The following is a 22,537-nucleotide window of genomic DNA, read 5'->3' as shown; positions in this document are numbered from 1 at the left end:
TAATTCAGCAATAAAAAGGAATGAGGTGCTGATACCTGCTCGAATATGGATGAACCGGGATATTGGTTTCATGAGTAAACCTTGAAAACACTGTACTAAGTAAAAGAGTTAGACATAAAAGGTTACATATTGTAATTAGAAATATCCCAAATAGGTAAATTCCTATAGATAGAAAGCAGGCTGATGATTACCAGGGGCTGGGAGTAGAGGGAATAAACAGTAACTGCTTAATGGACACAAAGTTTTCCTTATGATAAAGCTGGGCGCAGTGACTCACGCCTGTAATCCCAGTACTTTCAGAGGCAGAGGTGGGTGGATCACCTGAGGCCAGGAGTTCAAGACCAGCCTGGCCAACATGTTGAAACTCCGTCTCTACTAAAAATACAAAATTTAGCCAGGCATGGTCGTGGGCTCCTGTAATCCCAGCTACTTGGGAGGCTAAGGCAGGAGAATCTCTTGAGCCTCAGAGGCAGAGATTGCAGTGAACTGAGATCATGCCACTGCACTCCAGCCTGGGTGATAGAGCGAGACTCTGTCTCCAAAAAAAAAAAAAACTGTGATAAAAGTTTTCTTTTTGTGAGAGTCATTCCCAAGCAATAATAAAAAATAAAATTTTAAAAGTTTTCCTTGAGATAAAAATGTTTTGGAACATGACAGAGGTGGTCATTGTGAGTCATACGAAATGCCACGGAATTGTATGCTTTAAGTAGGTTAATTTTATGTTATGTGAATTTCACTTCAATGAAAAAAATCAAGAAAAAAACCCAGGTTAGGGATTAGCTCACCTTGCAGTGGGGTTAGTGCCTGGAACATGGCCATGAGGGTAGCTCCTGAGGGGCTGGTCAACTCAGGTTCTTGGGCTGGGTTCTGGTTGCACCTGTGTGTGAATTTGCCAAAAGTCATCAAGCCACATACCAGCGATCTGCACATGCTGTCTATGTGTTTTAAACTCCAACAAAAGGAAGTTTTGCTTTCTTTTTATAAAAAGGAAGTTCTTCCTGCTGCATTTAAGATGGTAACAGTAGCTTTTATCCAGTGACAGGCCAGGGTGAGGGTAACATGAAATGATTCACGCAAGTGCAAGGTCAGATCCTGTCTTTGTTTAGAATCTAGATATTTTGGCCAGGCGCAGTGGCTCGCACCTGTAATCCCAGCACTCCAGGCTGAGGCAGGCAGACTGCCCAAACTCAGGGATTTGAGACCAGCCTGGGCAACATGGTGAAACCCCGTCTCTACTGAAACACACACACACAAAAATTAGCTGTGTATGGTGGAGTGTGCCTATAGTCCCAGCTACTCGGGAGGCTGAGGCATGAGAATCACTTGAACCTGGGAGGTGGAGGTTGCAGTGAGTCAAGATCACACCACTGCACTCCAGCCTGGGCAACACAGCGAGACTCCGTCTCAAAAAAAAAAAAGAAAAAAAAAGAATATTGATATTTTATTCACCAGGCTTTCATAATAGTATTTATATTGGTTATTGAGGTTTTTGGCATCCCTTTTGCTACATATAGTCTGAATGTTTGTGTCACGCCAAAATTCATGTTGAAACTTAACAGCCAAGGTGATGGCATTAAGAGGCAGGGCTTTTGAGAGTCAATTAGGTCCGAACGGCTCTGCCCTCGTGAATGGGATTACTGCCCTTATAAAAGAAGTCTCCGTGGTGGAGAAACAGGAATGCTTTTACACTGTTAGTGGGAGAGTAAATTAGTTCAACCATTGTGGAAAACAGTGTGGCGATTCCTCAAGGATCTAGAACCAGAAATACCATTCGAGCTGGCAGTCCCATTACTGGGTATATAGCTAAAGGATTATAAATAATTCTACTATAAAGACACATGCACGGCCAGGTGTGGTGGCTCACGCCTGTAATCCCAGCACTTTGGGAGGTCAAGGCAGGCGGATCACCTGAGGTCAGGAGCTCAAGACCAGCTTGACCAATATGGAGAAACCCCATCTTGACTAAAAATACAAAATTAGCCAGGCATGGTGGCACATGCCTGTAATCCCAGCTACTCAGGAGGCTGAGGCAGGAGAATCACTTGAACCCGGCAGGCTCAGGTTGCAGTGAGCTGAGATCATACCATTGCACTCCAGCCTGGGCAACAGAGCAAGACTCCGTCTTAAAAAAAAAAAAAAAAAAAAAAGACACATGCACACATACGTTTATTGCAGCATTATTTACAATAGCAAAGACTTGGAACCAATGCAAATGTCCATCAATGACAGACTGGATAAAGAAAATGCGGCACATATATACCATGGAATACTATGCAGCCTTAAAAAAGAATGAGTTCATGTCCTTTGCAGGGACATGGATAAAGCTGGAAGCCATCATTCTCAGCAAACTAACACAGGAACAGAAAACCAAATACCTCACTTGTAAGTGGGAGGTGAACAATGAGAACACATGGACACAGGGAGGGGAACATCACACACCGGGGCCTGTTGGGGGTTGGGGGGCAAGGGGAGGGAGAGCATTAGGACAAATACCTAATGCATACAGGGCTTAAAACCTAGATGACAGGTTGATGGGTGCAACAAACCACCATGGCACATGTATACCTATGTAACAAACCTGCATGTTCTGTACATATATCCCAGAACTTAAAGTAAAATTTAAAAGTTAAAATTAAAATACTCCTGGAGGATTCATTTATGAAATTAGATCCTCCCATTATGAAGGGAAGTTTTAAGACTGTGTTACTTTCCCTTGGATGAAATAGAAACTGTTTGGCCGGGCTCGGTGGCTCAAGCCTGTAATCCCAGCACTTTGGGAGGCCGAGATGGGCGGATCACGAGGTCAGGAGATCGAGACCATCCTGGCTAACATGGTGAAACCCCGTCTCTACTAAAAAATACATAAAACTAGCCGGGTGAGGTGGCGGGCGCCTGTAGTTCCAGCTACTCGGGAGGCTGAGGCAGGAGAATGGCGTAAACCCGGGAGGCGGAGCTTACAGTGAGCTGAGATCCAGCCACTGCACTCCAGCCTGGGCGACAGAGCGAGACTCTGCCTCAAAAAAAAAAAAAAAAAAAAAAAAAAGAAATAGAAACTGTTTAAGTAAGTATATAGTTGTGCTTCACTCAACAACAGGGATACATTCTGAGAAATGCATCATTAGGCAATTTCATCACTGGGGGAACGTCATAGAGTGTACTCATACAAACCTAGATGGTACTGCCTACTACACACGGGCTGTATGGGACAGCCTTTTACTCCTAGTCTATAAACCTGTACAGCCTGTGACTGTACTGAACACTGCAGGCAACTGTAACACGATGGTCAGTATGTGTGCATCTAAACATATGGAAACACGGAAAAGGTACAGTAAAAATATGTTTCCAACTAAGGAAACCTAGAAGAGCTCACTAGGGAGTTTTGCTTGTTTGTTTCTTTTTTTAATGAAGATTAGCAACAGTGCCTCAGCACTGAACCCAGAAAACCAGAAAAAAGAACAAAATGAAGCAAAAGTACTAATCATTAGGGAAATGATAGTGATAACTTGCATAGGGCTTGAGGCTGGCTCTCTTCTAAATAGAAGAGTCAGGAAGACATTTCTGGGGAGGTGATATTTTCAGCCAACATCTGCCACATGGAAATGAATGAAGCAGGCAAAGATGCAGCGGTTTCCAGACCAGGGTTTACCAACTATTGGTTGTTATTTTAGGCCAGGTAACTCTTTGCTGGGGACTGTCCTGCATGTTGTGGGATGTTAAGCAGCATCCCTGGCCTCTGCCCACTAAATGCCAATACCATCCCCAACTCACCCCAATTGCAACAACCAAAAATGTCTCCAGACATGGCCAAATATCCCCAGAGGAAGGGAAGGGAGTAGAGGGTGGGAGAATAACCCAAGTAGAGAAGCACTATTCCCTAAAAACAGAGTGTGTTCAAGGGCCCTGAGGTGGGAAATGGTTGAAACCTCTAGGGACCAAAAGAAAGGCTGTCAGGTGTGATGCTGGTGAGGAAGATTGTGGCGAGGCGGAGAGGGTCATGAGGTCTCCACATGCAGCCCCTTGTGGGAATTTGAGTTTCCTTCTAAGAAAAATGGGAGGCTGAGCCACTGAAGGTTTTACAGTTGGGCGGGCCATGATCTGCTGAATGCTGGGGAATGGCCTGCAAGGGGTGTGAATGGAGGCAGAGGATCATTTAGGAGGTTCAAAGAACACTCAAGAATAGTGTTGAAGAGCTCAGCCCCTTACCAGTTGATGAACTTCTCAGTGCCTCAGCTTCCTCGTTTGTGAAAGGGGGATGGTGATAGTACAGCTACCCTGAGGGTGACTGTGAGGGTGAAAAGCAGCTGGTGTGGACAATGTACCCAGCACAGTGCTGACACACTGCAAGCACTTTGGATGCCATGCTCTTATTATGACTGCACTAGTCCAGAAGGAAATGATGCAGGCTCTGAGTGGGGCAGTGAAATCACTCCTGCAGAGGGCTGCAGCTGAAGGGGCTGTGGAGTTAAAAGGGTTACTGATGGTGCAAGAGCATGGGGAGAAGTAGGCAAAAAAGAAAGCTAATAGGAGGTGAAGCACACAGGAACCACAATGGGCTAGACAAGCGGGTGCAGATGAAGACATCGCAGATAACTTCAGGGGCTTGGCTTAAGCAATTGCATGCATGGGGGGGGGGTCCCCCATTTATGTGATGGGAAAGACTGGAGGTTAATTTAGGACATAGTAAACGATTTGATATGGCCATGTAGATATATTAAGTCATTGCTCATCGATGGGTCAGAGCTCAGGGAAGAGTTCTGGACTGAAGATAGAGGTCTGTTCTTCATCTTTTACAAAGAAAACATGTAAATAATTTAATTTGAATTAAATATTTAGTAATAATAGTCAAAGGAGCTGGGCATGGTGGCTTACACTTGTAATTCCATGACTTTGGGAGGCTGAGGCTGGAGGATTGCTTAAGGCCAGGAGTTTGAAACCAGCCTGGGCCATACAGTGAGACCCTATCTCTTCAAAAAAGAAAAATCATTACTAGGCATCATGGCACACACCTGTAGTCCCAGCTACTTGGGAGGCTGAGGTAGATGATCACTGGAGCCCAGGAGTTCAAGGCTGCAGTGAGCTATGATTGTGCCACAGCACACAAGTGTGGGCAACAGAGCAAGAGCCTATCTAATAATAATAATAATAATAATAATAATAATAATGGCACCCAAATTCTAAAGAATTTGTCCTACAGATAGATCAAACATATGAAATTGCATTTGCATAAATCATTCATTAGAGCATTGTTTGCAATAGTATAGTTTGTAAATCACCTAAATAGCCATTGATGTAGGACTCATCAAATATACAGTAATATGTCCATAAAATGGAATATTATACAATTGATAAAAATAAGTCAACTGTATATGTTGTCATACAGAACGACCCCCAAGAAACATTGTTCAGTGAAAAAAAGGCAAGAGGCAAAATAAAGTGTATAATAGACTACATTTGTGTGCCCCCTACTCCCACCAAAAAAACAGATTTGCTAATATTGTTACATGCACGGAAGATTTCTGGAAGTTACACAGTTGCTAACAACTGTAGCAATAGCTAGAGGACAGGATTTGATGAAAGATGTACTTTTTACTCTATGTTCTTACTTCCATTGTATTTGGAACCACATACATGTATTAGACTTTTTTTAAGTATACAATTTCTTAAAAAAAAAAAAAAAAAAAAACAAATAGGCCAGGTGCGGTGGCTCATGCCTATTTGTAATCCCAGCACTTTGGGAGGCCGAGGCGGGCAGATCACAAGGTCAGGAGATCGAGATCATCCTGGCTAACACGGTGAAACTCCATCTCTACTAAAAATACAAAAAAAAAATTAGCTGGGCATGGTGGCGGGGACCTGTAGTCCCAGCTACTCGGGAGGCTGAGGCAGGAGAATGGCGTAAAACCAGGGTGGGGAGCTTGCAGTGAGCCAAGATCGCGCCACTCACTTCACTCCAGCTTGGGCGACAGAGTGAGACTCTGTCTCAAAAAAAAAAAACAAAACATGGTTGGGGTTGGTGAATTACTCTAGTAGCAGCATGGAGGAAGAGACTGGAGACAGGATACCAGCTAGCAGGCTACTGCAATGGTCTAAGCAAGAGAGATGAAGACTAGGGGTTAAGGCTGTATCAGTGAGGATGGAGAGAAAGACCTGGCTCCAAGGAGCATTCTGCAGATAGAATCCAAACTTGGATGAATGACTGGATATAGGCAGTGAAGATGAGAAAGGATGACCCACAGGATTTGGCTGAGAAAGATTTCAGGCTTGGAGTCACTTGCCTCAGGTCTGCCCCTTCCTCCAATAGCCTCTGGGAGGCTCAAAGGACAGACATCTGCCTGGGTGAGCTGAAGACAGGGGTATCCAGGGCTGAGGTTGTACCTGAGTGAGTAGAGAGCTCCGACTGCTGCCAACTCACACACATGTGCACACACACACGTGTGCGCATGCACACACATGCACACCATCACATGGACTCTCAGGCTGCTCCCCATGCTCTCGCCCGGAGAAGCTGAAACTCACATGCTTTCCTACACAGTGCACTTTGGAAAAATGAACACCCACGACATTCTCCTTTCCTTCCTGCCAAGGAGCAGCAGAAATGCCTCTAATATAAAGAAAGTATTTCTGACTTTCTTCCTCTTCCGTACTGGGAGGTGAATTTCCCCCCACTCTGGAGCAGCCCAACCCAGAGTAGCTGCAGCATGCTTTATTTGCATTCTGCAACTACTAACTGAAGCCAGCTGGCAAGGGACGTTGGGGAATTGTCGGCCTCTTTGGAAGGTGGTGGGGATGCTACAGCTTGTATATCAGGGAGCAGCGGCTTGCTTACAAAGCACTTTTGCTGTTGATGGGTCCTGGCTGTGGACAGTTGACGTAGAAGTGGCCTCGGACAACCGTGGGATCTCTGCTTGTGTATTTTTTCTTCAAAAGACGTTAAAAAAAAAAAAAAAAAAAAAAAAAAAAAACTAACTGCTCACATTCCACAAGGATGAGTCTTGCTTATTCCCTAGGCGTAGCTGTCCCTGACAAAAAAAAGAAAAAAAAAAAGAAAAAAGCTAACTCATTTTCTCTGTGCTGGAGAGACTGACTCAGTCTCGGGGGCTATCCTCACCTCTCAGACAGCCCTGTCTGGCTCTCCTTTGGCTTGGTGCACACTGAGAACAGCTGAGCTCAGCCAAACCGAAACCACAAGGTTGAAGCTGAGCAGCCCCACACCTCATGCCTGGAGTGTCCATGCCAGATGCTGCTGCTCGGCTGGAAGTCACAAGGAGGATCTCACCAGGAGGCAGGCCCAGGCCTCCACAGAAGATGCTGGCCGTCTCTCAGCCACCCTGCAAGCCACCTCCCAGGCCAGCCCCTCAGGAGAAGAAGGGACCTTGTGGCCCTCAAGCAGCTGCTGCTCATTTAAAAGCTCCTCTTTGCTTTGCAGCCTCCATCTTGTCTCCCCACTTGCTCCTCAACCCACGACTATATTAACCATGTCTTTTATTTTCTCTATTATGATGTTTTAACATCTGAGGTGACTGTTCCTCCCACGGTTAGCCAATTCGTAGAGATCGGAGATAACTCTCCCACTCAACCAGTCCAGAGTGCACGCTCCAAACGCCTCCTTTATTGACTCTCACACTCAGAGCCACCAGCCACCTGCCCTGATTGCCCAAGGCCAGGTTCCACACAACTAGGACAGCTCCTATGCCCAGAGCCCACTGCAATTATTCAACATAGCCAATCCTAAGCCTGCTCACCCTGCCTTGCCTATTTATTCCCTTGAAAACCACAATGAAGGCTCCCGCCCATGACTGCCCCCTCCCCAGGTGCCTCCTGACCGGCCCAGTGCTTCCCAGTGGCCACCACTGTGTGATGTGCCCCCAGCTCAGGATTTATGAGTTTAACAAATCATCTTTTCAATGGAGGCCGCCTCCTGCCCTGCGGCCTTTGCCATACCTAATAATAAAAAAGTTCCCACTCTTCTGAAACTGTCCTCGCCAGGTGACCTCCTGTCGCCAAATCTAATGGATACATTTTCATCTGTACTTCACACCGCTGACCACACCCTCACTGAACTCACCTGTTCCTGTGGCTTCATCCTCTCCTCATTATCCATCCTCTGGCTACCTCCCCAGACTCCTCAGCTGCAACCACTCCCTTAAGTGTCAGCGCTCTTCGGGGTCCTGTCCTGGGTTCCGTTTTTTTCTAGGTCTACACATGCTCCCAGGGTGCTCATTACCACCTAATTGCCAGCAGCCAGCAGTTCACCTCTCCTCTCCTCCGACCTCACTCCTCAGCTCGCACCTGAACCTCTCCATGTGCACATCCCACAGGCTCTCAAGCTCAACGGGGCCAGCACTGAATACATGATCTTTTGCACTGAAGCTGCTTCCTCTCTCTCATCCTTCAGAGGAGCCACCCCCAAAATCTGGGAGTCTTTGTGATGCCTCCCAAACACATCCAGGAAGGCACTGAACATCCCCTGACTTGGGTCTCTCCCATCTGCCCCACCTTCTCCACCTCCACTGCTCCTGACCCATCTCAGACCCTCATCCCCCTCACTGATGCAGCTCCCAGGCGCACTTCACACCTCCACCCTTGTTTCTGGGGTTCTCTCTGTCGGGAATGCCTTTCTTCCCCTTTCCAGGAAACAACCACTGCTTTCTCCCAAACCCTTCTTTGAATTCCCACCTTCTTGCCTCATGGGCGGAACCTATGATACTTGAACACCCTTATTCCTTAGGTCTATCCAAAAATATTTATTGTGTGACTCTACTTTGTGCCAGGAACTGGAAGCCCCAGAGCTACAGCAGTAAATAAGACGAATACGGGTCTTGACCCCAAGGAAGTGTGCATCACACCACCCTCCTCCCCAGAAGCCACCTCCCACCTCCCTACCTCCGCACTGAGTGCACTGCAGGGCAAAGAACCACAGGTAGGAGAGGATTCATGAGGCCCTCCAGTCACTCACCAGGCTGCCCCCACAGTAATCTTTCTTTTCTTTTTTTTTTTTTTTTTTTTTTTTTTTGAGACAGAGTCTCACTCTGTCGCTGAGGCTGGAGTGCAATGGTGCGATCTCAGCTAACTACAACCTCCGCCTCCCAGGTTCAAGTGATTCTTGTGTCTCAGCCTCCTGAGTAGCTGGGACTACAGGCACCTGTCACCTCACCTGGCTAATGTTTGTATTTTTAGTACAGATGGGGTTTCACCACATTGACCAGGCTGGTCTCGAACTCCTGACCTCAGGTGATCTGCCCATCTCGGTCTCCCGAAGTGCTGGGATTACAGGCCTGAGCCACTGCACCCCGACCTCCCAGAGTAATCTTTCTAAAGAATACACCTACCCAACCATTTCACACTCTTCCTGTAAACCCATCATGATCCTCATTATCCAAGTCCAGACGGACGAGGACTTCCTCAACTGTCTCTTCTCCATTTCTCCATTATCCTCTCCCAGTCTTCACTGCCACGAGAAACCAAACTGCCTGTTTTTTCCTGCCTCTGCTTTGCTTTGCTGTATTTCTGTTCCTTTGCTCACACTGCCTCCTGTGTCTTAGATCCTCTCCCCTCTCCTCACCTGGTTTCTTAGTTAGCTATTGCTCTGTCACAAATCACCCCAACTAGTAACCAAAGGCAGCTATTCTGTGGGTCAGCAGTTTGGTCAGGGAACAGCTTCATACGGGGTTGTCTGGGCTCACTCCTGCATGTGTGGCCAGGTGACAAGCGGGCTGGACACTGGGTGATCCTGGAAAGGCTTACTCAGTGATGGGCAACTCCCAGATTGGGGTGAGGGATGGTAGCCACAGTACTTCTGTTCAGGTCTGTCCATTGTGACCAACTCGAGCTTCCTCACAGGGCCCCAGGGTCCTTGCCTAAGATGACAAGCACTCAGGAAATCACTTGCACCACGTTTGCTGAACTTCTATGGGCCAAAACATGTCTTATGGCCAAGCCCAGAGTCAGTGTGAAAGAGGCATGACTGGCTGAGGGCATTAATGTGGCACTCTACCACAGTCTGCTCTCTACTCCTAAAGATGCTCTGTCCTCCCACTTGTGAAATACACCCATCCTTCCCAAAGCAGCCAATCACGACATCAGGCTCCAAGACCATGATCTCAAAATGTGCAGTAGGTCTGGCTGTGGCTGAGTCTCCTTGGGTACAACTCCTCAGGGGTGGCTCCTCTTCACTTAGGGACCTGTGAGCTAAAAAGACAAGACCACACGCCCAATGTACAATGGTGACACAGGGACAGGATAAGTTCAATAGATACTCCCATTAAAAAGGGAGAAATGAGAGGCACAGAGCAATCACTAGTTCAAAGCAATTCTGAAATCCAGGCAGGCACATGTCACTGGGACCCCTAAGCTAGAGGCAGAGAATGTTTCTCCCTGGCTGTTAGTTATACTCTCTGGGCTGTTGGTTTTGCCTTCCAAGAGATCCTTCTTTTCCCTAAAAGAAGGACCTGTGTATAGGGGCCAGCTTCCTGCCCATAGAAAGTTGGAGGTCCAGAGGCTTCTTTTCATTTTGAACTGTTTCAGTTCCTTTTACTCCAAACTGGTGGAGCTTTTGCCAATACAATACTCCTTAAAACTTTATGGGTTTTCTGTGAATATTACTGGGGTCCACTTCATGCACCAAAAGTCACATACATAATTAATTTCAAAAAGACTCCACTTCAGCTATAGGACAATAGACATGGCCTTGCTCTGTTGCCCAGGCTAGGGTGCCTCACTGAAGCCTCAACCTATCAGACTCAAGAGATCCTCCCACCTCAGCCTCCCAAGTATCTGGGACCACAGGCACGTGACACCACACCCAGTTAGTTTTTTATTTTTTGTAGAGATGAGGTCTCATTATGTTGCCCAGGCTGATCTCAAACTCCTGGGTTCAAGTGATCTTCCTGCCTTGGCTTCCCAAAGTACTGAGATTACAGGCATGAGCCACTGTGTCTGGCAAGGACAACATCCTTAACATTCTTGGAAACTCTTCTGTTTTGTCAAGAAGGTCTACTGAACACCATTTAAATCCCCTGGGGTCTTAACAAAGGTGGTAAAATCATACCCTTGATACCCTTTATTTAATCTTTACCTTCAGGCCAGTTCTAATTTTGAGAGACCATTGCCTGATATTGAGACTGGCAATGAGAGCTGGTTTTCTTTTCCACCTAACAAACTGAGCAGGTCCTTTTGTAGCTCAGCTCTCTTTTAATACTTTATCATGCCAACTAGAAGCACCCAAATGACACTTTGAGATTCTGTCTCCAGGTCCCTTTAGCCCAAATCTACAAATTCATTAAGCACAACTTCTGTTGTCTAAGTTACCACGAGAAACTTTGTTTTTGCCAATTGTTTCACCACTACCTGATTCACCCCGTTCCAGCCACCAAAGAGTCTCTCCTTACTTGAAATTGCCTGGAGCCAGGCATGGTGGCTGCAGGTGGAGAGCCAGACATTTTCCACGTTGGCTCTAAGAGTGAGTGTTCTGGCAAAAAGGATAGAAGCTATGTGGCCTTCTAAGGCCTCAGCACAGAAGTCTCTTAGCATCACATCTGTCCTACTCTATTAGCTGAAGCAGTCACAAGCCCATTGAGATTTAAGACAAGTGGACATAGATGTCACCTCTTGATGAAGGAATGTCAAAGAATTTGTGTCCACATTTTAGAATCACCACAGTAGCCTTATCTCACCACAGAGATATGTGGGTCATATCTCTTCTGTGTGGCATCACTTGGAATTACACATACTTTTGTGGTCCCATGGCAGGTCACATGCCTGTGTGGTCCCATGGCAGATAAACTGGGGCCTGGCAGATCCCAAATGGTGATTGATGTAAACTGAGATAGTTCAGACTTCCTCAAGTGGCAACTGAACTCCAAAAAAGCAAGCCCCAATGTACAAACATTTCACAAGTTCCTGACTTCATCACATTTGCTGATGGCCCATTGGCCAAAGTAAGGCACATGGCGAACCCCAGAATCAGTGCGGAAGGGATCACACAAAAGCATGGACACCCGGGGGGCATGACTCACTGGAGGCCATTGGTGCAACAGTCTACCATACCTGGGCAGCTCCCATTTATCTTTAAAAGTTCGGTTCATGCCTAGCCTCCAAGAAGCCCTCTCTGACAGATTGGGTCATCACCTGTCCCTCCTCTGGACTCCCACAGTACCCTTTACACATCTCTACCTCTGTGTCTACCCTCTTTTTTTCTAATTATCTATGTATCATTTCTGTTTCCCTCATTGGAACAAGCCTTTGAGGTTGTGTTCTATTGATCTTTGTATACCTAGAGTCTAGCCCCGTGCCTTGGAACATTATTGGTATCAATAATGTCTTAATTATTTGATCAATTAAACCATCCATGAATAAAGTTTTTAAAATAACTATCAAAGATTAAATTATCTCCATTGGTGTTTTCTCTCAGCTTCTGCCCTGCATTCCAAGAGATAATGTTTAGTTTGTATTTGTCACATTCTCCAACCAAACATGCAGTTATTCAGGGAGCTAACCTCGCTCAGGAAGTTGACCTCGACTAGAGGTTAGGAGAAGTAGCAGAGTGTAGAACAGCGGTTCCAAGATTTTTTAATTTCATAGACTTAGTCACATTTCCAAAGAAGTGTGAGGGTTAACAGAAAGTTGCCAATTTTCTTTTTTTTTTTTTTTATAAAGTAGGACATTAAGCCGGGCGCGGTGGCTCACGCCTGTAATCCCAGCACTTTGGGAGGCCGAGGCGGGCGGATCACAAGGTCAGGAGATCGAGACCATGGTGAAACCCCGTCTCTACTAAAAATAGAAAAAATTAGCCGGGCGCAGTGGCGGGCGCCTGTAGTCCCAGCTACTCGGGAGGCTGAGGCAGGAGAATGGCGTGAACCCGGGAGGCGGAGCTTGCAGTGAGCTGAGATTGCGCCACTGCACTCCAGCCTGGGCGACAGAGCGAGACTCCGTCTCAAAAAAAAAAAAAAAAAAAAAAAAAAAGTAGGACATTAAAAACATACATACACACATATCAATACCACCACCTCTTCAGAAAACTGGAAAGGTATAACCTTAGAATGAAAGTATAGGAAAGGCAGGTATATAGTCGCAATTAGTCAAAGATTAGAGCTCAATATTATGGCTGCCTTGATATCAGTGAGACCTCAAATGGCCTGATTACAAGATCCCCTCCCTACTTTGCTGATGAGGTCCCCCAGCCAAACCACCTTCCTTATTGTGGGAGCCAGGCACAATTTCTGCTTATCCCTGAGTAGTGGGTTTCAGCACCGTGCCAGCCCACAGAATTATGCAAACAGCCAATCACATTCTTTTATAGGAAACGGGGGTATTCCACCGTTTTGACATTACAAAGCCTGCCTCCCACAGCTCCTGGTAATCCCTGAGTGCAACTCCCATGTAGCAATCCATGGCATGCAGTGTTATCCTCCTGGGTATGAGCATATGTGACTAATAAACTGCTATTGATCTCTTTTGTCCAGTGTTGAGGTCATGTTGTGATCCTCCTAACTTTAGGGGGTGAGAATCTCTCCCTCATCAATAGGGTGAAGAACATAAAATCAAAACAAGGTGATAACCTGACAGCTATGTTCAGAGTACCCCGGACTGTCCTCGTTTTACTTATTTCACCATGAACCAGGGAAATGAGTCTAGCAGAGATCTGAGGATCTGCTCTGGGAGCACTGCAGAGCACTGTACACGGAGTCAGGAGACCTAAGATCTAATAGTCCAGACCATTCTTCAAAATATTTGTCTGACCTCGACAAATCATTACCTTTCTTGGGCCTCAAGTCCCAGCTATAAAATGGTGGGGCAAGCCAGGTGCAGTGGTTCCCGCCTGTAATCCCAGCATTTTGAGAGTCCAGGCGGGAGGATTACTTGAGCCCAGGAGTTCAAGATCAGCTTGGGCAACATGGTTAGATCTCATCTCTTAAAAAAAAAAAAAAAAAAAAAAAAAAATTTAATTAGCTGAGCATAGTGTCAAGTGCCTATGGTCCCAGCTACTCAGGAGGCGGAGGCAGGAGGATCACTTGAGCCCAGGAGGTCAAGGCTTCTGTGAGCGGTGATTGTACCACTGCAGTCCAGCCTCAGCAACAGAGTGAGACCCTGTCTCAAAAATAAAATAAAATAAAATGTAAAAGATGGGAAAGCTGTAGCCACCTCTGTGATTCTACAAAGACAATCTGATGAAATGAGTGAATGGCTGGCAGTCCTTAGGTCATGCTAAAGGACTGTGTGTTTTTAGAAGACTTTTTATCCCCATGTGTTTCTGAGTGGGACAACAGGAGATGGTGGGAGAAGAGAGATCTAAGAGACCAACAGGGCAGCCACAGACTTCTGGCAGGAAGTCACGCCTTAGCTGGATTCCTCTAAAGCCTTGCTGCTTTCAGCACTCCGATCCTATCCACAGTAAATGGAGTTTTAAAATCTCTTCCCTCCCTCCACCACCTTGTGGTCTATCCCCTGACCTCAGATGTCTCATCTGAGCCATTAATTCCATCCAATCAGAGATCTTGCTTTGGCAGACACAGAATTGCCACACCTTCTACAGTCTATGCTTCCCCCCCCTCTTCCTGAAAGCAAGGTGCTTGGGGACCCAGAAATTAGGCCAGGTCCTCATAACCTTATCAAAATAGCACTGCTAGGCCTTCTACGCAGCAACACTCAGAGACAGGGCCAAAGAGTGGGAAACAGAGCATCCAGGGTCTCAGCCAGCAGAGCCCAGATGCCTTCTGCAGTTAAGATCCCTAGACTCAGACTCAGAAAGCTGTTAAGCAGGAAGGAACACACTGCCATGAAGAGACAGAAAGAAGCCAGAGCCAGCATGTCTGGAATGCATCAGGTAGATGAAAGGGAAGATGGCTGGGATGGAGTTGGAGGGAGGAGGGATGTCAGCAGCAAGGGGCAAGGACATCCATGGCCTTAAAAAGTACCCTACAAACAAGAAGCCAGGTTAGCTCGCCTATGAAGAGGGACAGTCTTACCAGATCATGTGTTAGAGTCCCCAGATCCTGGGGAGCATGAGAGAAGTGCAGACTCAGCTGGCTCTAGTACTAGATTAAGGAGGTCCTAGGTGGGCAAGGTGGGCTGCATTTTTCATAAAATGCCCTAGAAGCCTCTGCAGTTTACCAAAGTGAATAGCTCCTTTGGACTTAACAGTCTGCAAGGCTCATTCCAGTTAGAACGTTCCATCACCCTAAATGCTGGGAAACCAAGCGAATCTCCTCCCACTTGCAAGCTTCCAACAGTGGCTTCCAACAGGGCCACTGCAGTATCAGAAACTGCAGGGAAGGTGCCAGGGCTGACTTCCATGAAGAAATAGGAGAACAGGCAGGCAGACAGTGGAGAGGCAGGGCCAGCCCACAGAATGTCTCCACCAGAATTCATAGAGACCGGCAGGATACAAATCAACCAAATAAACGTTGGTTCAAAAAATTCACCACACCTGTGAGAGAGAGACAAGTCATCAGCACTGTCTACAAAAATGAGCCTAGGGCTTCTGGTGACATCCAGTTGGTGGGTTATCAGGAGTGCCCCAGGTGATCAGAAGCTGGCCTCGACTGAGTCCTTTCTGTGGCGCTGTCTCCTCCTCTTTCCCAGAGTTCCTCTCCTCTCCCAACGGGCAGGGATGAGCAAGAGGAATGGCTCACCCTTGAGAACTGGGGTTCCATAGCCCAGGTCAATTCTCCAGCTCTCCCACTTACCAGCCAAGACAGGAGGTGAGGATTGAGATGGGATGAACCCAGCAGGCGGCCGTGAGGTAAAGGTGGCCATGAATGTAATGTGCCCAGCACAGTGCCTGCTGAAAGGCAACCCTCCCTCCCTGGTCTGAAGACCAAACAAGCAGACTGTACTCAAGAAAGCCAGAAGAACCTTCCAGCTGTCTGGACCAGCAGGTGCCAGCCCAGGGGCTGAAGGAGATGTGATGCCCAGAGCAAAAAGCACCCGCAGGCCCCCTGAAGGGCTGGGTGTTCTGGAATAGATGAGGGGGCGAAATGGGGCTGGGGACCAGGGACGGACAGGGTGGGTCCAGGGCCTGCCTTGCTTCCGAAGGGCTGCTCCAACACTGAAAAACACCCAACCAGCTTCCTTTCAGAAAGACTGGAATATTCCAAAACTTCTCACTGGAGGCTCCGGAGGAGGTGGGCTCCAGCTGAAAAGGAAATGCAGAGGCGTGGGCGCTCCCGGCCTGCATCCTGCACCTCTTACACTGTGGCTTTCCCACAGACTTCTGAAGAATAGGTCAGAAGAAAAGGGTTAAAGCGTTAAAAGGGGAACCACCATTGCGGGGATCAGAGAGGAGGCTAATGTTCTTTGGGCTCCCCCACCCTGATCCCCGGCCACAGGATGAGGGCCCCCTTCCGCCGCAACCTGCCACTCTCACACCAGTACGGGACCGCCTTCTTTTCCTTCCCCACCCCCCCACCCCACCCTGCCATCCTTTCTCCCCCCATCTCCGCCTCTGATTGGCTGAGCCCCCGGCTCCCCGCTCCCCCTCTCCTCCATCCCCGGTGAAAACTGCGGGCTCCGAGCTGGGTGCAGCAACCGGAGGCGGCGGCGCGTCTGGAGGAGGCTGTGGCAGCGGAAGACCCCAGTCCAGGTGGGAACTGGAGCCGGCGGGACCTGGGGCTCGGGGACTGCCGTCAAGCGCCCATGCAAGCCCTCCCAACACTAGGCTTCGGGCCACGGTCCGAGGGCGCCCAGGGAAGAGGGCGCAGAGCTTAGGGAGGGGCCTGCTTTCCAGGCAGGGGCGGGAGTGGGATGCTACTGCAGGGCAGGGGCCGCGTCGCACCGCGACGTCTTTCGGGGAAGGCGCTCCCGGGCTTTCGCCCGCTGGGGGACGGGTGTCTGGGGCTGGGGCGCTGGAGAACAGGGAGGAAGGGCACCAAGGATAAACTGTTGGTCTACGTTCCACCCAGAAGTCCCCAAACCCAGCTCGCAGAGGTGGAGAGGAGGACGGGTGAAACTGCGGGGAGAGGACGAAGGATGGCGAGTGGAGGGAATCTGCCCGGTGACCTCGCGGCGGGCTGGGTGCGGGGCACCGGAGGAGAAGGAAGCCGCAATGCCGCAGGCGGGGACTGGGTGGAAGGCGGGCGGACGGGGGAGGGGAGAACTGGAAAAGGATGAGAGAGGGGGAAGGGGGACTCAGCTGAGAAAGGAGAGGATTGGAATACGGAAATGGAATAAGGGTGAGGCCCGCCGGAGGCTTGAGAGGGAGGAAGAGCAGACCTTCTCCGGGTCTGCAGCCGCCTGAGGACACAAACCAGAGGAAATGAATACAGACTGAACCTCCCCAGCCGCTCTCCACCCCTCCCCTGGCTCTTCTACCCTCTCCAGCCCCAGACCCAATTCTTCCCTTTCTTGCTCTTGCCACTGTTCCCCCTTCCCCTCCTGGATCCCCAGCCCTCACATCATCTCAAACAAGAGTCCTCGAATCAAAAGCCAGATGCAGACCCCCCTTCCTCCTGGATCTGACTCAGGGCAGCAGCTCCACCCCGGGACAGAGAGAGCATTGATTGTAGCTGCAGCCGCCGCAGGATCCTAGCCTCACCAGTCAAGGGGCTGAGCGCCAGGGACCCTGAACTCGGCGAGTGGTGCACCCTGCGCACCCGGGCGCACTCTACTGAGGCAATGCCCTGCGCGCGCTCGCGGGTGCACGCCCCTTCTGTGGCCTCTCCTAGGCGAGCACTGCTCTGCGGACAGGCTGGGCTACCGGCTCCGCGTCGCCTCGCCTCGCCTCGCCAAGGGTTGGTTCAGCCAAGGCTGCAAAAACAAAAAGACCAGACAGCCTAGCCAGGGTGGCTGTTGAAACTGGGCTGGAAAACTGCAGTCCCAGGAACTCCAGAGAGCTGGACATTGGGAAGCGTCCTTGACTCACATACAATCGGAGATCACTGTGGCTTTCTCTCCTCCGGGAACACGCTTAGCCTGTGCCCTATCCAGATAGGAATAGATGCTCCCTATCTGGGAGCATCCTTAGCCATGGTGGATGGTCTCTAGCCATCCACTGGGGATGGTGAATGACTTAGGGATTTGTGGCTCACTTATATGAAGCAGTCATCGCCAGATGTTGGTTGTTTTTCTTAACTCCCATCATAACCCTGTGGGTATGTAAGATTCAGAGAGATTCATTCATTCATTCACAATAAATATCTTTGGAGTGTATGCTATATGCCAGTAATCTGCAAATGGAAATGGTTTTGAGCATTGGGGATTTTCTTCTGAACAGGAAATGGGAAGTCCCTAAATGGGTAGTCTTTGTTTAACAGATCCAGAGTTTTACTTTGAAAGACAAAAAGAGTTCCGGAGATGGTTAAAATAGTAATTATTTTGCTTTTTGTATTTTACCACGATTAAATTTTTTTAAAAAATAGGAAGCCCTGGCCCTCATAGGTCTTACATTACCATACACTGTGTTAATGTAAGAAGAGGAGAAAGAGTGGTAAAGTCACTTAAAGGCACCCAGCTAGTCAGTGCTCCATGGCTAAGCACAGAAACACACCATGACAGGGCTTGTTCTCCCTCCTTACTTGCTTTCCCTGAGCAGGAAAGAGCCAGTGGCTGTATCATGTTCAATGAGAAGAAGGGACGAGAGGGGGGATGGAGAGAGGGACTCAGATGTCTGCCATAGCCATTATGTCATGTTCCCAGGGACTCCCAGCCCTGGCAGTAAGTGTGGCACACCTTGGCTGATTCCCATCCTGTTCCCAACCCAGATCCAGGACTGAGCTCCCAGAACCATGAACCCGGCCATCAGCATCGCTCTCCTGCTAACAGGTACCCGGCATGGGGCAGGGCTGGGGCTCCAGGCACCCTGGCTTCCTTCCCTCCAGAGAAGTGGCTTCTCCCTCACAGTCTCAGAAAAGCGCAGGTGACTGTTTTTCAGAGGGCTCTTTTCATCCCAAAGTCAGCCAACCCACCTCGCTGATACTCTGACGGCCTGAGGTGGTTTTTGGAAACACAGTTTGCTGAGCCCTCCCTCCTATTGAACTAAAATCCCCAATTGAGAACCCAGAACCTGTATCAATTCCCCAAAATCTCCTGTCCTTGAAACACATTGATAGGATCCAAGGCTCAAGCAGACTTGGGAGGGAGGCTGGGGTCTGCAAAGGAGAAGTGGGATCCCTGGAGTGGGGAAAGGCACTCAGAGAGCAGACCCCAGTCCCCTCCCTAGCCAGGCCCATCTCTCCACTTCAGGTGGGTGGGAGGCGCCTACGCTGTAGGCCCCTCCAGTTTGAAGGAGGCACTGCTGGTGCCAGTCTTGCAGGTCTCCCGAGGGCAGAAGGTGACCAGCCTAACGGCCTGCCTAGTGGACCAGAGCCTTCGTCTGGACTGCCGCCATGAGAATACCACCAGCTCACCCATCCAGTACGAGTTCAGCCTGACCCGTGAGACAAAGAAGCACGTGCTCTTTGGCACCGTGGGGGTGCCTGAGCACACATACCGCTCCCGAACCAACTTCACCAGCAAATACAACATGAAGGTCCTCTACTTATCCGCCTTCACCAGCAAGGATGAGGGGACCTACACGTGTGCACTCCACCACTCTGGCCATTCCCCGCCCATCTCCTCCCAGAACGTCACTGTGCTCAGAGGTGAGGCAAACTCCTAAAAAGGCCAAATGAACTGGGAGAGCCAGGCTCGGGGACAGCAGGCAGTTTCCTTGGCTGGGCTGGAGAGGAGAATAGCCCCATAACTCTCTCACCCTCTCCCAACTGCTGCCTGGTCAACTGGGGAACCATTGCCTTCAGTGTAAATGGGGTGAAAAGCTCAGGGCCAGTCAGACAGGCAGAGTAGTGTGGTAGATGCTTCCACCAGAACTGTGGGCAAGGCCCTTGGCCTCCCTAATCTTCCCTCTCCCCAACGGGAAAACAGGGATGACACCACTTCCCTCAGCCAGTTTTCTTGTGATGATGTTTAGTAAGGTTTTCATAAGATGATATGTGTGCAAGAGGTAAGTAATCTGCAAACGGGAAAGATGGCTGGTTCTGAGGCCAGGCTGCTCCTGGTCCCACCTAAGACGTCACGCTACCTGCCTCTCAAAGGGAGTATACCCTTGCTTTGGGCCTGTGCCTTACTGACTCCTGATCCCTCTTCCTTCCTACCCCTCCCCTGGCCCTCTTCTCTTTCGGCAGACAAACTGGTCAAGTGTGAGGGCATCAGCCTGCTGGCTCAGAACACCTCGTGGCTGCTTCTGCTCCTGCTCTCCCTCTCCCTTCTCCAGGCCACGGATTTCATGTCCCTGTGACTGGTGAGGCCCATGGAGGAGACAGGAAGCCTCAAATTCCAGTGCAGAGATCCTACTTCTCTGAATTGGCTGACCCCCTCTCCACAGTCCCTCACACCTCGAGGAGAAGTGGGGACCCCATCCCTCATCAGGAGTCCCAGTGCTGCATGCGATTATCTACCCACATCCCCGCGGCACCTCACCCTCTCCGCACACCTCTGGCTGTCTTTTTGTACTCTTTGTTCCAGAGCTGCTTCTGTCTGGTTTATTTAGGGTTTATCCTTCCTTTTCTTTGAGAGTTCGTGAAGAGGGAAGCCAGGATTGGGGACCTAATAGAGAGTGAGAGCATGTGAGGGGTAGTGGGATGGTGGGGTACCAGCCACTGGAGGGGTCATCCTTGCCCATTGGGACCAGAGACCTGGGAGAGACTTGGATGAGGAGTGGTTGGGCTGTGCCTGAACCTAGCATGGACACAGTCTGTCCTGAGAGCACTCCTCGGCAGGCATGGCTGGTGCCTGAAGACCCCAGATGTGAGGGCACCACCAAGAATTTGTGGTCTACCTTGTGAGGGAGAGAACGGAGCATCTCTAGCATTCTCAGCCACAACCAAAAATAAAAATAAAAACAGCCCTCCTTACCACTGTGCAAGTTCCCCAAGGGCTTTGGGGCATGAGCCAGTGAAGATGCAGGTTTGACCGGGAAAGCAGCGCTAGTGGAGGGTTGGAGGAGGAAGTAAAGGATGAGGGTTCATCATCCCTCCCTGCCTCCACCCACAGTGGAGAGGGCTACAGAGGAGGACAAGACCCTCTCAGGCTGTCCCAAGCCCCCAAGAGCTTCCAGAGCTCTGACCCACAGCCTCCAAGTCAGGTGGGGTGGAGTCCCAGAGCTGCACAGGGTTTGGCCCAAGTTTCTAAGAGAGGCACTTCCTCCCCTCGCCCATCAGTGCCAGCCCCTGCTGGCTGGTGCCTGAGCCCCTCAGACAGCCCCCTGCCCCGCAGGCCTGCCTTCTCAGGGACCTCTGTGGGGCCCGAGGCAGGCCATGGAGTGAGACCCAGGAGCTGGACACTTCTCGGGAAATGGCTTTTCCCAACCCCCAGCCCCCGCCCGGTGGTTCTTCCTGTTCTGTGACTGTGCATAGTGCCACCACAGCTTATGGCATCTCATTGAGGAAAAAGAAAACTGCACAATAAAACCAAGCCTCTGGAATCTGTCCTCGTGTCCACCTGGCCTTCGCTCCTCCAGCAGTGCCTGCCTGCCCTGCTTCGCTGGGGCCTCCACAGGTGAGGCTGGGAGATGCCACCTCTTTCTCTTTCCTGACTTCTCCCCAACCACTTAGTAGTGACGCTGCCCCAGGGGCTGATGACTGCACACTGGGCTTATTTTCAGAATGACCCTAACGAGACACATTTGCCCAAATAAACAAACATCCCATGTCTGCTGACTCACCTGGCTAGAACAACACGCTTACCTGCCAACACATGGGCCGAACCACTTGCCCTGGCTCTTGAACGCACAAGTGGCTTTGCGTGAACCTGCGCTAAGTTAGGCAGTCTGCTTTTAATTCTCAGCTCTGGTAGTTCTTCAGAAATGTCCCCTCCAGGCACATTCGCTACTGGGAGACGCCCATGTCCTCGAGGCATCACTTCCTAAATCCAAAAGCATTGGCAGGAGAAAGGACTGGGGACAAATACTGTCCCTTTGGGAGTAGGGAGGGAACACTGAGCCCCATCCCTGGCTCCTCCCCTAAAAGTAGAGTAAAATGGGAGCGAGCATCCTGGGATTGGGGGCTAGAGGGGGACCGCAGGGCAACTGTGGGTTCCAATTGCTTTCAGAGTTAGAGAGGCAGCCCCAAGCCAGCCTCCCTGCTTTGCCAGGGAATTTGGGGGAGGAAGGTGACAGCTGCCCAGAGGCTGACTCATCTGATAATTTAGCACTGGGTAGGATGATTGTTTCTGAGCACTTTTCTTAAAGGCCTCAGATCTAAATTATGCCACCGGCTCCCACTCTTGCTACCTCCTGTCAACCTCTCTGCCTTGCCTTCCACCCCTGTAGTTACCATGCAGAGAGAGAGGAGGAGGAGGAGCTGTCCGTGTCCCAGGCTGGGAGGCTGACAGCCCCTTAGCAAGATGCCACCACCCCAGAGCACTCCAAAGGGAGGAACACCCCTGAGACACAGGCCCCTCTCCTTCAGCCCTGCTTGGGCTGCCAGCACCGTGCCAAGGAAAGGCGTCTTGGTGAGAAGAGTTGCTGTGGGGGAAGGGAGATCAAATGCCAGAGAAATGTGTGAGGGTGAGGGAGCCCCACCCTCAGGGTAGTAAGAGAGTATGGAGG

At 49.7% G+C, this 22,537-nt stretch overlaps 1 protein-coding gene and 1 long non-coding RNA gene across 2 annotated transcripts in view; one reads left to right on the top strand and one right to left on the bottom strand.

Moving 5' to 3' along the window:
* LOC140712963 (uncharacterized) overlaps positions 1 to 22,537 on the bottom strand; it is a 118,095-nt gene that overhangs the window by 70,979 nt on the left and 24,579 nt on the right. The gene's annotated exons all lie outside the window — the stretch shown is intronic.
* Positions 16,472 to 21,416, top strand: THY1 (Thy-1 cell surface antigen). The gene is made up of 4 exons (XM_008021201.3): positions 16,472 to 16,579; positions 18,696 to 18,756; positions 19,239 to 19,574; positions 20,115 to 21,416. The coding sequence occupies exons 2-4, from the start codon at positions 18,720 to 18,722 to the stop codon at positions 20,225 to 20,227; spliced, it is 486 nt and encodes a 161-aa protein (XP_008019392.1). The 5' UTR covers positions 16,472 to 16,579; positions 18,696 to 18,719; the 3' UTR covers positions 20,228 to 21,416.

The sequence above is a fragment of the Chlorocebus sabaeus genome, chromosome 1, assembly GCF_047675955.1.
Source record: "Chlorocebus sabaeus isolate Y175 chromosome 1, mChlSab1.0.hap1, whole genome shotgun sequence".
Lineage (NCBI taxonomy): Eukaryota > Metazoa > Chordata > Mammalia > Primates > Cercopithecidae > Chlorocebus > Chlorocebus sabaeus.
Note: the sequence above shows the minus strand (reverse complement) of the source record. Positions and strands in the feature narration are given on the sequence as shown.

Coding starts and splice junctions, on each gene's coding strand:
- THY1 (XM_008021201.3), top strand. CDS start 18,720: ATGAACCCGGCCATCAGCATCGCTCTCCTGCTAACAG. Junction 18,757..19,238: donor CATCGCTCTCCTGCTAACAG/GTACCCGGCATG, acceptor TGCTGGTGCCAG/TCTTGCAGGTCTCCCGAGGG. Junction 19,575..20,114: donor GAACGTCACTGTGCTCAGAG/GTGAGGCAAACT, acceptor CTCTTTCGGCAG/ACAAACTGGTCAAGTGTGAG.